This window comes from Juglans regia, chromosome 13, assembly GCF_001411555.2.
Source record: "Juglans regia cultivar Chandler chromosome 13, Walnut 2.0, whole genome shotgun sequence".
NCBI lineage: Eukaryota > Viridiplantae > Streptophyta > Magnoliopsida > Fagales > Juglandaceae > Juglans > Juglans regia.
The window spans coordinates 37,026,985-37,042,415 of NC_049913.1; the positions used below are offsets into that span (position 1 = coordinate 37,026,985).

The 15,431-nt window shown below is 34.7% G+C and overlaps 2 protein-coding genes across 2 annotated transcripts; both read right to left on the minus strand.

Annotated features, from left to right (window-relative positions):
* Positions 1-1,230: 1,230 nt before the first annotated feature.
* LOC108987649 (LEAF RUST 10 DISEASE-RESISTANCE LOCUS RECEPTOR-LIKE PROTEIN KINASE-like 2.1) lies at positions 1,231-8,108 on the minus strand. The gene is made up of 3 exons (XM_018960595.2): positions 7,246-8,108; positions 2,583-2,615; positions 1,231-2,483 (listed from the first exon to the last, which is right to left on the minus strand). Exons 1-3 carry the CDS (start codon positions 8,030-8,032, stop codon positions 1,405-1,407), a joined length of 1,899 nt encoding a protein of 632 aa, XP_018816140.1. The 5' UTR covers positions 8,033-8,108; the 3' UTR covers positions 1,231-1,404.
* Positions 8,109-8,927: 819 nt separating this feature from the next.
* LOC108988961 (probable protein phosphatase 2C 15) lies at positions 8,928-14,746 on the minus strand. The gene is made up of 9 exons (XM_018962387.2): positions 14,201-14,746; positions 13,484-13,811; positions 13,005-13,176; positions 12,735-12,888; positions 12,595-12,658; positions 12,343-12,450; positions 12,127-12,252; positions 11,741-11,973; positions 8,928-9,690 (listed from the first exon to the last, which is right to left on the minus strand). Exons 2-9 carry the CDS (start codon positions 13,700-13,702, stop codon positions 9,471-9,473), a joined length of 1,296 nt encoding a protein of 431 aa, XP_018817932.1. The 5' UTR covers positions 13,703-13,811; positions 14,201-14,746; the 3' UTR covers positions 8,928-9,470.
* Between the last annotated feature and the right edge of the window lie 685 nt (positions 14,747-15,431).

The window sequence follows — 15,431 nt, forward strand, 5'->3', positions numbered from 1 at the left end:
AATCTATTGCCATCCAGCAATTGGCTTTAAATTAAGGTCTATCGTAAAATAATGACTTCTCGTGAAACTTATACATCATTCATTAATGGCGTCTTTTTATCTTTCAATTCATAGGTTACTGTAATTTTTCTTGGGTTATGGTCTTTACGAGTTAGTCATGTGTGTGGCGGGAACAAGGGACTCATCGTGATAATTATTTTTAAAAAAAAGTCACAAAATTCTTAAATGAATTAGATCATGTGATGTCAGTGGTGTAGAATATGTATTCTTGATACCAACTTGTAAACATGATATTTCACACTACTAATTGATGTGAAAAATTTAATACTAATAGCGTATTTAGTATGTCAATAGAGTAATATTATATACAGTCGTGAAGTGTGCAAGCGCCACGTAATTTTTTTGAAAACAATTGAGTAAATATGAGATTCACATAAAAAATAATAGATCTCACTTTTTTTTCAAAATGATTGCATAACACTTGCACACTTCACGACTGTATGTAACATTACTCTATTCTAGCACATATGCCCTACCACTTATTGAAGAAATTCATGGGCCTAACTCATCTCATAAAACCGGTTCTACAAGAGATGATTGATCATTACTTATAAACATACCCAAGACCTTGTCCACAGACATTATGAGATTATTGCTCAACACTTATATATGTTTTTTTCTAATAAATGAGTCAACTCTAGTCGTCTCTTCTATTCACCTTTACTCTAGACAGATGAAAAGTATTTAATTTACTTAATTGCCATTGTTGGGGGGGGACTATGACAGACTATGTATGTACAAATGTTTCATGGTCTTTTGTCTTGCTTGATTTTACACCCGAAAGAAACAAAGAAATGTAATGTTAATTGCTAATTTCGTATTCGTAGACTACCAACATATCATTCTATAAGCTGTGAAAAGGATCCATGCAAGGATTATGATGATTGTCCTACATTAAGATTTCATTTTTAAGTAAAGTATTATCCTTCTCTACGAATATCTTATAGATTTAGTCTATACGAGACTCATTATAGTCGAAGAATCAACTAGCAATCTTGACGGAGGTGACTTGTTAATATGTATAGAGGTGAAAAGGGAACTGTGAGGGACTATATGCAAATGTTTCCTAATCTTTATTGTCTTAGCTTAATTTTACACTCGAAAGAAACAAAGAACTGATATGTTAATTGCTAGTAGATTACCAACATCATTCTATAAGCTGTGAAAGGATCCAAGGATTATGATCATGTAAGTAGACGACATTCAAAATCTCATCATGTAATATTGGACGACTGCCCTAAATTGAGAATTCAATTTCAAGGAAAGTATCATTCTCTAGGAACATCCTATAGATTCAGACCGTAAGACATCCATTGTCGTGGAAGAATCAAATGGCAATTTTATTTAAGATGATCTTGACGGGAAGGACAAGAAAGGCTTTGGTGGGATTTCCAAGTACTCAGAACTCCCTTCCAACATATCCACAACTCCGCCCATTGTTGGTCGATTTGAAGGGTCGATTTGTATGCACCACAAACCCACAATTAACATCTTCTTTGCACTTTCACGATCCTCTTCATTCATCACGAGGCTCTGCAAGCTTAGTTCTTCATCTAGTTCAAGGCGCTTGTAAATCCAATGAGGAAAGTATGTTTCACTAGTACGATCACCCTCGATATCTATATTCTTTCTACCCCCAACGATTTCTAAAACCATCATTCCGTAACTATAAACATCAGACTTGTGAGAGATCCCTCCAAAATTTCTACTAAATACTTCTGGAGCTATATATCCTACAGTCCCTCTGGTGCCCAACATTGATATAATACTCTCGTCTCTTGAACAGATCTTTGCAAGGCCAAAATCAGAAATCTTTGGATGATAGTTCTTGTCTAAAAGAATATTGTGAGGCTTTATATCAAAATGCAAGATTCGTGCATTGCAACCTTTATGCAAGTACTCTAGTCCTCGAGCTATCCCAACTGAAATCTTGTATAATGTTTTCCACTCCAACTGATGATCAGCCTTTGAAGGATATTTCTTGTATATAAACTTCTCAAGTGATCCATTAGGCATAAACTCATAAACGAGTGCTCGTTTAGAACCCTCAAAACAAAAGCCCATAAGAGTGACAATGTTGACATGAGAGGTCCTACTAATGCTTGCAACCTCATTAATGAATTCCTCTCCATTTTCTCTTGATTCTTTCAAAACCTTCACCGCCACAAGACAACCATCTAGTAGCTTACCCTTGTAGACACTACCATAGCCTCCTTGTCCTAATTTTTCTTTGAAAAGGTTGGTCATTTTCTTGATATCTGAATAAATATATCTTCTTATAACAAGAGGTCCAACTCTCCTTAGAAACTCCTCAATATTTTGATGTGATACACTTTCCTTCTTCCATAAGTAAGGGAACTTTCTCCTCAAGCAGTAGATTATAATAACCACAATCACAGCCCCAATTCCAATAGATAAAACGACTGCATTCAAAGAATAAAGAGCACGTGCTAATTATCATGTGATGCATAATTTGATTTCCGCTTGAAAAAAAAAATTACGTGATTGAGAAAGCATATTACCTAATGGTATCACCCATTTTTGTTTGTTTTCCCCTGCGATAAAAGATACAACAAGGTGGTGGTGTTAGTTTACAAAACGAAGATAAATGAGAGGCAAAATTAATGGCATGCTTAATTTCGAAATTTTTTTAATATCTAAATGTCGTCACAACTATTTCCCTAACTTAACCTTCAACTTATCAGAATCATCACAAGCTAGTTCTTGTAAAGGAGTGGGTAATGGCATTGAAGTAACCGAAATGGTAAGGGCACATGAATATAAAATAAATTTATATGAAAAAACAATATAAATTGTAAAAAATTATCCTAGGCTTTCTATTTTTGCATATGAAAATATAATTTCTTCATCCAACAATCGTTAGAATAGTTATTCATATGATCATACACGAACCAATTATTAGAAGCAGACTCAAAGCAAAATAATTCTTTTAATATTTTATATATGATTAATGAATATTAAATTATTTCACTATATATATATGGTTAATGATAATCCCTTAAAAAAAATTACATAATTAACTTACACAACTATTATATAAAATAATATATTACATATAAAAAAATATTTAAAATATATATATATACATTCTATCTGTCACGATCCAATCCTGTCTAAAAAAATCACATCTCAAAATCGACTAATAAGACTATCAGTCCAATCCGATCCGATCCGATCAGACAGTATTTTGGGTCAGGACCGATAGTCTTCGGCTAGGCCTTTAAGCGGCAACTGGGTTTTGGGTATTGGAGAAGAGAAATGAAAAACATCAGCCTACATCCTCAACACACCGTGTTGAGTTGAAGAAAAAAAAAAAAAAGGTGTGCTGCGGCTTCCGGCTGATGCCCAGCATTACCCATTGGAGAATAAGGGAAGCCGAGCTTGCCCAGTCTTCCACAATCAAACTCCTTCGTACATCCCTTGTTTTCTTGAGCAAGCAAAGCAGCACGAGGTTCGAGAGGAGAAATAAAACAAACTTGGAGACGAAAGCCATCCCAAAATTCCCAATCCACCACAGCCAACAAAAGAAGAAAATTAAGACCCGAGATTACTCTAAAATCATAACGGGGTTTGGATATTCCCAATTCTCTCTTATTTGAAAATTTCAAAAGCATGTTGAGATATAATATTTATGTTCTTAATTTAACATTGTAGTTGACCTGAGATGGATTTAGGTATGTTTAAGAATACAACTATTCTCAAATTAGTTCACTATTATTTATTATTTATTTATTACCATTCAAAAACCATTCTCACTACTTTACTTACCAAACATTGCCAAAGTTATAGATTATATTGATTAAGTCCAACCTATTAAAAATCTATCACTAATAATAAGAGAATAGATAAAGCCAAGAGATGATGCAAGGAAGAGAAAAGGCAAAGAAGAGATAAACCAAAAGCAGTTAGCACTAAATCCTAAAAGGAAAAAGTTTTACAATACATGTTGAACTCAATCACTGATCTAATGAAGAAAATAGATCTCTATAAAAAGAGGAGATCTCTACAAAAGAGGGGACTCTCCACAAGCTCGTTACATTTGCATTGTCAGAGTTACACGGTCAAGACATCCTCTCGCTACACTCGCATCACCCAAACAACCCATGGACGTAGTTGACCATGTAAATTTATGTCTCTCTTTATTTATTTATATTTACTTATTTATTTTTATTTTATAGATGAACATGAAAAACACTTTATCAAAACCTGAATTACCATCGTGGGCTTGAGATAATTCTTTCTTCTGTTCCGATCTGTTATGAAATTTTAGGCATTAGTATAAGTTAAAAAGCAATGCTAAGGTAAGAGGAAGGCCTTCCCTGCCTGGCGTGTAAAAATACAGAAGAAGAAGAAGAAGGAGAAGAAGAAGAAGAAGTTTGTTTAGTCAGGCATACAGTTTTAATGCATATATATAATGCACACAGTTTTAACTTTCTATGCTGATCGGGTTTAGTCAGGCATACAGTTTTAATGCAGAAGAAGAAGAAGAAGAAGAGAATTTGTTTAGTCAGGCATACAGTTTTAATGCATATATATAATGCACACAGTTTTAACTTTCTATGCTGATCGGGTTTAGTCAGGCATACAGTTTTAATGCATATATATAATGCACACAGTTTTAACTTTCTATGCTGATCGGGTTTAGTCAAGCATACAGTTTTAATGCAGAAGAAGAAGAAGAAGAAGAAGAAGAGAATTTGTTTAGTCAGGCATATAGTTTTAATGCATATATATAATGCACACAGTTTTAACTTTCTATGCTGATCGGTATTCAGCTTTATGATCATGTGGTAGGCCTGTGTAGAAAAATTCCAGCCCAGTCAGTCTAAATGATTTGAGTCATTTGACCCGGCCGATAAATGTGCGTTAAACTAATTTTTGAGTCGAACCCGTGAAATGCCAATTTCAACTGGGGGCGGGCAGTGGGGGCCGCACCCCCGTCCTCCCCATCCCTGCATGTGCCAAGCCGAGTTGCGTGTTGGTGGTGAGATAAGAAAGGGCGAAGAAAAAGTGGTGGATATTGTCGTGGTCATTGAGCTCTCCAAGCCCTATCAATACTGCTTATTGCTATGTTAAAAAACCCCCCTTTCATATTGATATGGTTTTTCATTTCCTTGCCAATCAACTGATTGTTGCATAAAGTGTCGGTTTGCTATGTTTACCGAAATGGAAAATTGCAACGGAGACAATAGTTTAGAAAGTGTTCTGCTGAATATTCATTTCTTTGTTTGATTGCTATGATAAAAAAAAAAAATATATATATATATATATATATATTTGTTTGCTTGCTAAATTGTCATTAACCAACTTTTTTAAACTGTGATTTTCAGATTCAAAAAAAATAAAAAATAAAAAATATTGATTTCTTAGCTTGCATTAGATGCCAGTAGAGATAGGTAAAAGCCTCTTGAGTTTATGTACAAAGTAGAAGTGTAGAACACAAAATTAAGGGCGAAAAAAACAAATTTCTCCATTTTTGGTTCAGAAATTAACGAGAAATTAGAATTCTCGAAGCAAATAAAGTGTTATTATCTATCATGTGGACCACACACACATAGAAAGTGGGATACGAGAGCGTTTTGACCAGCCGAAACATGTAGAACGCGTGTATCCAGGCAAAAAACTCATCCGTGAAGTCATTTCCCCTATATGATTTGGCGTGTGCATTAGGGGATTGTGATTCCTATTCAAAGACTAAAGATATACAGGCAACATATTATACAACATATTATATAATAATATTATTTTTATATGATGTTTTATAAAAATATCCTTTATTTAAAATATAGTTGTATAAAGTATTATAAAAAATATTATCTAAATCATTTTCTCTATTCAAATATTCGTAAAAGAATAATGATAGTCTTACTACTCTTCTACTATTCTTTTTAATTTTTTTATTTTTTAAAAAATTTTCTTTTACTTAATAGTTATAAAAGTGAATATTAAAAAGATACTTAAAAAAATAAATAAATACATTAAGAATAGTAAAGTAATAATAAAAGAGTTATAAGTCTATCCTTACCAAATAATAACTTTTCATGAAACTTATACATCATTCATTGTAGTCTTTTTATCTTTCAATTCAAAGGTTACTGTAGTTTTTCTTGTGTTCTGATCTTTAGTCTTTACAAGTCGTGTGTGGTGGGAACGAGGGACTCATCGAGGTAATTATTTTTAAAAAAATCACAAAATTCTTAATTAAATAAATTAGATCAGGTGATGTCAATATAATATGAGAAAATGTATTTATAATTATGAATTGTATAATTACCACGTAATCATTTTAAAAGAAATAAATAAAATATAAGATCTATATGGAAAAAATTAATTTTTTAATAATAGACCCTACTTTTTTTCAAAACTATTACGTTACGTTTACGCACTTTACTGTTGTATGCAGAATTGCTCACATAATATTCTTGGAGCAATACTACGTACAGTCCCCATTTAGGGACTGCAATGCAAGCTTAAATAATTTTATCTTTAAAATTTTTTAAAATTATAAAAATATCCCTCTTAAAATGATATTTTTTCTTATTTAATAAAGAGTCTGTACATACAATTTTCAAGTAGGAAATGCAAATAGAATTTCTCATATTATCTTGACACCGACTTGTAAACATGATTTTTTACATTACTAATTGATATGATGATTTAACATTAACAGCGTATTTTGTATGTCAATACATGATAGATTTATGAATAAAATCTTTCTCTACGTCTGGTTAATATGTATAAGGGTAGACTTTGTTAGTTGTTTTTCTTAAGAATGTTAAGACCGGATTTTTTATTTAACATCCCATTTGAAAATTATATTTGACAACCTTCAACAAAAAAAAAATTTATTTTTTATTTTTCTTCATATCAATAAAAAGTTGTTTTCATTTAAAGAAAATGTAAAATATTGAAAAATATTAAAAAAATAGACTGTGTTGTACATCAACAGAAAGCCGCAACACATTCTTCATAATTTTTTTTTTTTTATCCAGCACGTTAGGTGTGCTGGGCTTCTTCACACAGTAGAGTGAGAAAGAAGATTTATTCTAAAAAAATTTATAATTACTGATACGATTGTCAAATCGTACCGATGAATGAATGCTAAGTAATACTTGCTTTCTAAACAGTCGAAGAGAAGAAGTCTTTTAGAGAGAGAAAACTGACCAGAAATGCAGTGCCAAGCATGAGGTCTATCAGGGCATAAGCACTTGAAATGCCACTCACTGTAATTGAATCCACACAGCCCTCCGCTTTCCTGGCAAATGCTGCACTCGCTGGCCTTCCATTTCACCAAAAATCCATTTCTCAGGGCCCTTTCAATTCCATCACGATTCTCACGCTCATAAGGTTCAACGGGTGCTACCACCCGAGTTGTGCACGCCTTTGATACGTTCCTTAGCTTTGGGTCGTTTTTAGGCAGGACCAGAACCGAACTGTTTTTGTTTTCCCCATGATCACAACCAGGATATGCAGAAAACCTTAACGTACTCTCAAGTGTCGAAGTGTTGCAACCATAAAGCAGATTCACATGGGTTTGGAACGGTGCTAGCTCGAACGGGGCACCAGGAAGGGATATGTTTTGAGTTAAAGGAATACAGGCGCCGGTGGTTGAATTCCAAAAGTAAGAGTTTGAGACGCGAAGGATTTCGGTTTCATAGGAAATGTTGTGGATTATATAGTCGTCACTTTGGATGTTGATCTTGGGTTGGCCATTGTTATTGCAAGAGAGCTCGAATCCAGGATACCCACAAGACCTGTTTTGCTTACTTCGGATGTGGAATGGGTACTTGATGGGTTGCCCATCACCACAGTTTTCAGGCTCAGCACTGCAGACTTGGAAGTAAGGGTCGACTACACCTTGGGGTTTTCTTGGTAGAGGAGAAGAGAGGATAAGGAATATGCATAGATTCAACAGAGGAAAAATGGTGGGAAAGAGGTTTTTGGTTTTCATTTGGGGATCAAGAACGTGGGTGGTGGTATAGATATGCAGAACTGCAGAAGTGGATCATGATAGGAAGATATAGATCATCGAGGTTTAAGTGAAATAAATGGATTTGAGTGGGAAGCGTTTGACTTGTCCTTTTGCCTCGAAAATATGGAGTAGAAGACGCTAAGGTCGGGATTGCCGACATCTGCCTCGTCGATGCAATTTTAAAACTTTGACTTACCTTCAGCCTTCAAACTTCGAATGAGTGGTCCCTTCGAAGAGTTGGTGGTTGTCGTCCCCGATTCAACAAAGGAAAAAAAGAAAAGAAAGAAAGATGAAACCGCAGGGGCCGCAACTATTTTTTTATAATTTTTATACAAATTTTTTTAAATAAAAATTATTTTTATAAAACAACTTATAAATATAATATTCTTTTATAAAAATATCTTCAATTTAAAGCATAATTGTATAAAAATTAAAAACTATACGTATATCATTTATCCTCAATAAATTACATAGCAAAGAAAACAAAATTATAGATCAAGAAATGACTCCAACCAATAAATTAGCCTCTTGTTTTTTTTGGTGTTGTGGGATAATAATGACTCGAAATAGAGGAATATTAGATAAGTCGTAACTGTCGCATGCGATAATTTTGGAAAAATGTAAAATTTATTATTAAAAATTTAATTTTTCACATAAATTTTATATGTACTCACTCTTTTTTAAAAAGATAATGCGACGATTACATAATCTACGACTGCAATAGCAACTCGTTGCCTATGCGCTAAAGAGAGATTATGAGAGGTTAGTCAGAGACGAATGAATATCTGAACTCTAAAAACTCTTCGGCATGGCGAGTCCTTTATGCTTATGATGGATTCAAACAACGGTTTCTTCCTCCACAGAGAAAAGGAAATAAAAACGAAATAACATTTTGAAAATGAACAAACGCAGATGTTGGCTGGGGGAACAAGGGAGAAGTCGGAACTCCTTAGTCTGGTATTTTGACAGACATTTTATGGGCGGGTCCTTCACAAGTCATGTTTATATCTATTAACTGTACCTTCTAATAGCAGAATTCCTTCGTAAAGATAGGCTGGAATCGAGCCGAGCCGAGCCGGTCTTTGGCTTGTTAAGCGAGCTCGACACAAAATACTCGAGCTCAAGCACTGGGTAGTCTATTAGGCTTAAGTAACTTGAGCATCCAACTACAACCATCGCATTCTGCGCCTTAATTTTAATTTCCAGAAGACATCCCAAACTGGCAAACTCAGCCCAGTTGCTCCTTAAACCTTCTATTACTTGAATGATGCTAAACTACCTTACCATTCCCAGATCTGACATATACACTTGATCAACATCATAGCAAGATTCAAACAATTGCTGGCCTACGAAAATGGAGAATTAAAAAAAAATATATGAATTAAAAGGTAAAGAATAGGGTAAAACAATGTAGGAGCTACGCCACTTTAACACCACTAGGGCGTTTTCCTTCCATTGCATCTTTCTTATTACGACAATCTGCACAAAGGAAAGGGCCTTGCCAGGGCTTTGTGCTGGTGGAGAAGATGGCACCGGCATGGACAGAGATGCCCTCACTTGGAGCAAGGTCAACTTGACATACAGCACAGACGAAAAGGCCAGATGTCGACTGGCATGTGGACTCATCATTTCCCAGTCTGAAAAAACATATGACAATAATTTCTCGTGTGACCCAGTAATAAAAGAAAAAAATCTCATAAGATGAGTTCATATTATTAGAAACTAAGATACAACTATAAAGCACCCAACTGAAAAAGCCAAACAAATTAAAGACTACTACAGGGAAGCAAACAAGAACACCAGTTTCCCATAATAAGCATATTCTAACATGGAGTGGTAAACCACATCAGGCACTGAACTCAAACTACAAAGTCAAGCTAAAATTCAAGACATAAAACTAAAAGTTTCCACATGCATACAAGTCCCTACCTGGGATCATTTTCGGAGGGCTGGAGAAGATCATGCAAGTTTTAATTAGTAACTACCATGCAAAATAGATCGATTTGGTTACAAGCTCATCTCAATTTCGACCTACCAAAATAATGTGCTAGACACAGAGCATGTGCACCCTTCCACAGACAAGACTATAAAACCCAATTAGATCAAAAGTAAATTTTTAAATACATACATCAGCAGTTCAGCTATACAGTATACTCTGGAATACAAAAGTTTCTCTGGGCATATTTTTCTTCTCAAGTACACCTTTAATTCAAATTTAGGGTGCAATTTTATGAGAAGTAGGTTTGGTTCATCATCAATCCATGACTCAGCTTAACTTTGCTGTTTATTAAACTTCTAACCTAGGACCAAAAAGTAATTAGAATTTGGGTCAGACAGTCATGATGACAGGGTTTAAGTTCACGACAAGCTAGAATGGTCAGAGCAACAATATCCCAGCCTTGGAACTGGATGTTTCATGAAAATTTTGATATCATTGTAAGTATTCAGAACCAGGTAAATCTTATATTTTGAACTCAACATAACAGGAACGCAGGTAATTAACCAGTAGATGAATTAATAGGAAATGCAATTTAGGTCCTTAAGCATCTAGATCGCTAAGATAAAGTAGTTGAGGATGCAATATCAGGTAAAGCAATTGTTGGTAGAGATAAAATGAAACAAGCTAACTAGCATATATCCTATAAAGCATCATGACCTCGTGGGTCAAGGACCAGGGCAGACATTAAATCAACTTTCAAATCACATGCAGATACAGAAATTGCTAGGTGGAATTCCGATGCTGTTCATGTGTGCTCCTTAAATCACTAATACTAGATGAATTTAAAAATTCTTGAAGTCTCTCCTCAAAGAGTTCTCTACCACAGCCATGCTCCAAAGGTTATTAAGGCTTATATCAATGCAAACTGGGTTAAGCATGTGATGACCTGAACCTCATAAATAACAAGGGTTTGGGGACTAGAGGAAAGGGAGAGTGCACCCCACCATCTGTGAAGGCAGAACCAATTTTAGGATTCAGATACTGGTTCCAGCCAAGTGAAAAATACCATTTGAAGAGGTGAAATTCAGTACAAAAGCACAAGCAGAAAAGTTATTTGATAGCACAGAGAAAATCAGATTGAAATATTTCAAGAACTTCTACGGCAGCAACAATGCAGCAATAAGCAGAGGTCATGACCTAAATAAATTCTAAAACTGACACCTGCTTAACTGCAAAAACTCATTTCTACTCGTATGAATACAAAACAAAATTTACAGTCCACTAAAGAATCAATTCCACATCAATATTTTCAACAAGAGCGTTGTCCACATATACACTCCAAGAGCATTGTCAATAAAGTTACCAATGCAGTAAGCAATACTATTTCCTCATCAAGGATATATGTAACTTAACAGCACAAGTATCACTGTCATCAGAAAGAGATAATAGAATAAAAGATCCATCTTTCCCTATCTCCATCATTCTCCATCCTATTGTTTTTCATATAAGATATTAAAGTGTTCCATATCAAAAAAAGAAATTAGATTGTTGCACATAGATGTCTTCTTTTTCAGACAAAAACCTACATCTGCCCATTATAGCTACATAGACTTGCCCATTATAGCCATGTAAATCCAAACAAGAGAGAAGCTGCAATAGATGGACTAGAAAAAAGATATCAGCAGGTAGTGCACCATTGTAAGCTTAATAGTTCATTAAAACATCACAACTATCCGAAAAATACTGACCTTTCAGCAAGCATTGCTGAGCCTTCCTCAAACAATTCTTCCACTATACCTACAGCTGATAGCTTCTTTGATAGTTTATTAACAGAACTACGTGACCTCTTCCTGAAAAATAGTGCTTTCAGCTTGTTCTGCTTTTTCGGAGAACTTGATGGCAGTACCGAATTATCAGGAGGAATTATGTCAACAACTATGCAAGTTGTATCATCCTTTAAGCCCCTTGTTCTCAAGGCTTCCTGAAAAATATTCCATCAAATATAATATGGATAAGCATTAGATTGCCATAAGAATAATATTAACCCTCATTTGTGCTAAAATACCGACCAGAAGGACATGGCAATTCAAGCAGGACTTGCCAGAAGATATAGCACAGTGAAGAATTTAATCACCTTCACAACTTGCCTAGCAGCAAGTTCGGCAGGCAACCCGCGACAATTTTTTGCAGCCATTTCTGAAGATAGGGCATCCCAGATGCCATCAGATGCAATTATAAGCCTCCCACCTGCATTTGAGAGCTTTTATACAAAATAAGAATATTAGGATTCATGCCAAAGACAGAAATGATGCATATACAAAATTAAGTAAAAAGAACAATAAACAAATACCTTCACTTGTTTGACGTATGGTATCGGTACTATATACTCCCCAACATCCATGTCTCCAATTGACCTAGAAAGGCATAAACCACCTGGCCAACAACGGAGGGGACCAATCTGCAAGAGTTAAAAGGTCATATATCTCCCCATGTTAACATATAACATAACTTGGGGGAAGAACATATATATATATAGTTCTGCAGTTTTCTAGGAAAAAAAAATATATATATATATATATATATATACACACACATCTCTTACCTCAGCACCCCCAACAATACTAAGCCTCCCCACTTCACCTCCACTCGCCGTAACGCGTTCCCTCCTACAACCATGAAGAAAAAATTACAAAGTGTATCCAGGAAAACATGATAATTAAGGGCTTTCAAATAGATACCCACTCTTCTACATTCTCCTCAAGTCTATGATCCACAGTTAAGGTAGCAATAGTGCCACCCTGAGTATCTAAAATACAACGTGAGTCTCCGACAGATGCAACTGTCACAGTCCATCCATCAACTATTACAAATGTAGCCGTGGTTCCAGATGTTTCTCCTGGAGATAATCGGATGGGGATAAGAAAAAATTAGTTGATCATCATGCATAACAAATACACTCGGACTGCAAGTAAGAAGAAAAACAAAAGAAAGTAAAGAGGCCAGTTTCCATGCCTCGGCTCTGGAATTCCTTGTCAGTCTTCACAAAGCCAGCAACCAATGCACGAGGTAAAGCTTGGAGCCACTCCTCCCGACCAAGTCCTCGGGGCATAGCACCCAACACATGATTCAATAGATGTTCCCTTGCAAAAATGGCAGCAGCATTTCCGTTGTGCCCATCAAAGATCTGAATATCAGAAGCAAACAATGATCATCCAGTTTCACTCTTTCTCATCAGCATTGAAATGCGATTCACCAAAGGCATCGATCTTAGAAGTAAGAAAAATACTCTTCTTTTTTTTTTTATATGTAAGAAGTAAGAAAATTATTTTTAAAGCTTAAGAGAGGAGAGAACTTTAAATTGAAGAGCATTGAATTGTAATATGCAGGCCGAAAAGTAATAAAATCAATGCTAACATACAACTCTGAACACGGAAGTGCCGGTTCATGTGGCACGGCAAAATAGAATTACAGAGCGAAAGGGCGAGCATTACCGCAAATACAGAGAATGTTGATGAAGAATTTCCGGGGACTCTCTGGCAATCAGTCTTAATCAGGAAATAATCCTCCCCTTTCTTCGACTGAGCCGCATGCCCATATCTCACAGTGGGCTTCTCCATCTTCTCACTCTTCATCTCTCTGCTGATCAATGCAGCAAGAGGCACTAGATTGTGGCGATGGCGCCTCCCTTCGCCTGACGCCATATCTTTCATACAACAAAGTCTTCGCCCAAGGCCTTCAAGCTAGTGTTCTTTGACTCAAGAGCATACTAAACTCTAAAAACTCAAATATGATCAGCCTCAAGATTTCCGACCTGCTGATCTGCATTCATAATTGGCAAAACACCGAAAGATGTTAATCTAAGATCCAAAAGTAAACAAACCAACCCATATATATACAGCGAAGAAAACTAGACAGAATAAATAAGCAAGTGCAAAAGCATAAATAATATAATTTGATCCATCCAACAACAATAATCCTCAAGGCTGAGCCTGATTACTAATAAATTTTTCTTTGAAAATGGAAACTTTCACTCCTAAAATTCAAGAGTTAAGCAAGAGTCCTCAGATTTTCTAAGAAAACAACGATGCATTCTCTTCTTGTTTTTCTTTTGTAATACTTTTCTAAGTTTTCCCGGCAACCAAACAGCGAATAAAGATTGCAACGGACAGGAGAAGAGAAGGAGAGAGAGAGAATGTGAAGACAATTACCCGCGAGAATGTCCAAATGTGCGTATAGACCAAACGCAAACTCAGATCTGACTTCGATACAAAGCAACAAGAGCAAAACGAAGCAGAAGATTCAAGAACTTTATATACTTTGAAGAAAATCAACACGGAGAAGCAACGCGTATTGATGACAAGATATGAACTGTAAGACCGCACCGCCCCCAAAATGCTTCAATATAAAAAAGATGACACTTTTAGAGACGAAGAGAAGAAGAGAATAAAAAAGGCATTGAATTCAAAAGGCCAGCTTCACAACATTTTCCTCCAACGAACACCGCCAACAAGCAAACAATTCTCTTATAAACTTTTCTCGGGTAAAAAAATAAAAGAAAGAGAAGTTCTTGGAAAATTGGTGCAGCAAACGATATTTTAAATTCAAGGAAGGAAAGGAAGCAGAGAAAGTGGCCTCCTTGCTGAAAGTCGGTTCCCAACCCTTTACTTTCAGAGAAAAAACCACAGATTCTTCAACTTTCCGAGAAAAGAAAATTTACAGTCGCAGAAAGATTTGAATCCAATATTAAGATCGTTTGTCTGGATTATAGTAATGATTTCAGTGTAGTTTTATTCTTTATTTTTTTTAAAAAAAACGGAGATACGAAAATAAAGTCGGGGCGAAAAGTGTGAACATTGGGATTGTGACATGTAATTTTAATAAGATAAATACTTTTATTAAAGATATGTTCTAAAAATAAATCTACAACTTTATATGAGTATGTTAAATTTTATAAAATAAATTCTGTGTATCATGTGAAATTATATTATAAATTTATTTTTATTAAACAGAATTTTATTTCTCATCTTTATACTAAATACATTTTTTTTTATTAAATATGTGATATGCCGCATATTACAAGAAGAATTTTTTTAATTTAACAAGAATAAAACAAAATAAATTAAAAATTAAATATAATGTATAGTATAAAAATATTGAGAATAATTACTCTTTTATAAGATATAACCGACCAACGGTAACAGTAAAGAAAAATGAAGAGATTAACATGGTAGAATTTTCTATAATTATTAATTAGATTTTTTTTTTTAAAATTCATCTCGGTGTGTTATCTTAATTTAGAAATTAAAATAATCCATTTTAAATAAATGAAAATATCATTTTTTTAATATAATGATTAGACAGAAAAATAAAATCATTCAAAAATACTGTGTCATCAATAATAATTGAGATAAAAGACTTTAAAAAAGAGAGTAAATTAAT

Excerpts from the sequence above, each read along its gene's own strand:
- LOC108987649 (XM_018960595.2), bottom strand. The coding sequence starts at position 8,032 with ATGAAAACCAAAAACCTCTTTCCCACCATTTTTCCTCTGTTGAATCTA. Across the intron at positions 2,616-7,245 it reads TGCTTGGCACTGCATTTCTG|GGGAAAACAAACAAAAATGG; the intron begins GTCAGTTTTCTC and ends CTTTTATCGCAG. Across the intron at positions 2,484-2,582 it reads AAAATGGGTGATACCATTAG|TCGTTTTATCTATTGGAATT; the intron begins GTAATATGCTTT and ends CTTTGAATGCAG.
- LOC108988961 (XM_018962387.2), bottom strand. The coding sequence starts at position 13,702 with ATGAAAGATATGGCGTCAGGCGAAGGGAGGCGCCATCGCCACAATCTA. Across the intron at positions 12,889-13,004 it reads CAAGGAATTCCAGAGCCGAG|GAGAAACATCTGGAACCACG; the intron begins GCATGGAAACTG and ends GATTATCTCCAG. Across the intron at positions 12,253-12,342 it reads CATACGTCAAACAAGTGAAG|CTCTCAAATGCAGGTGGGAG; the intron begins GTATTTGTTTAT and ends TTTGTATAAAAG.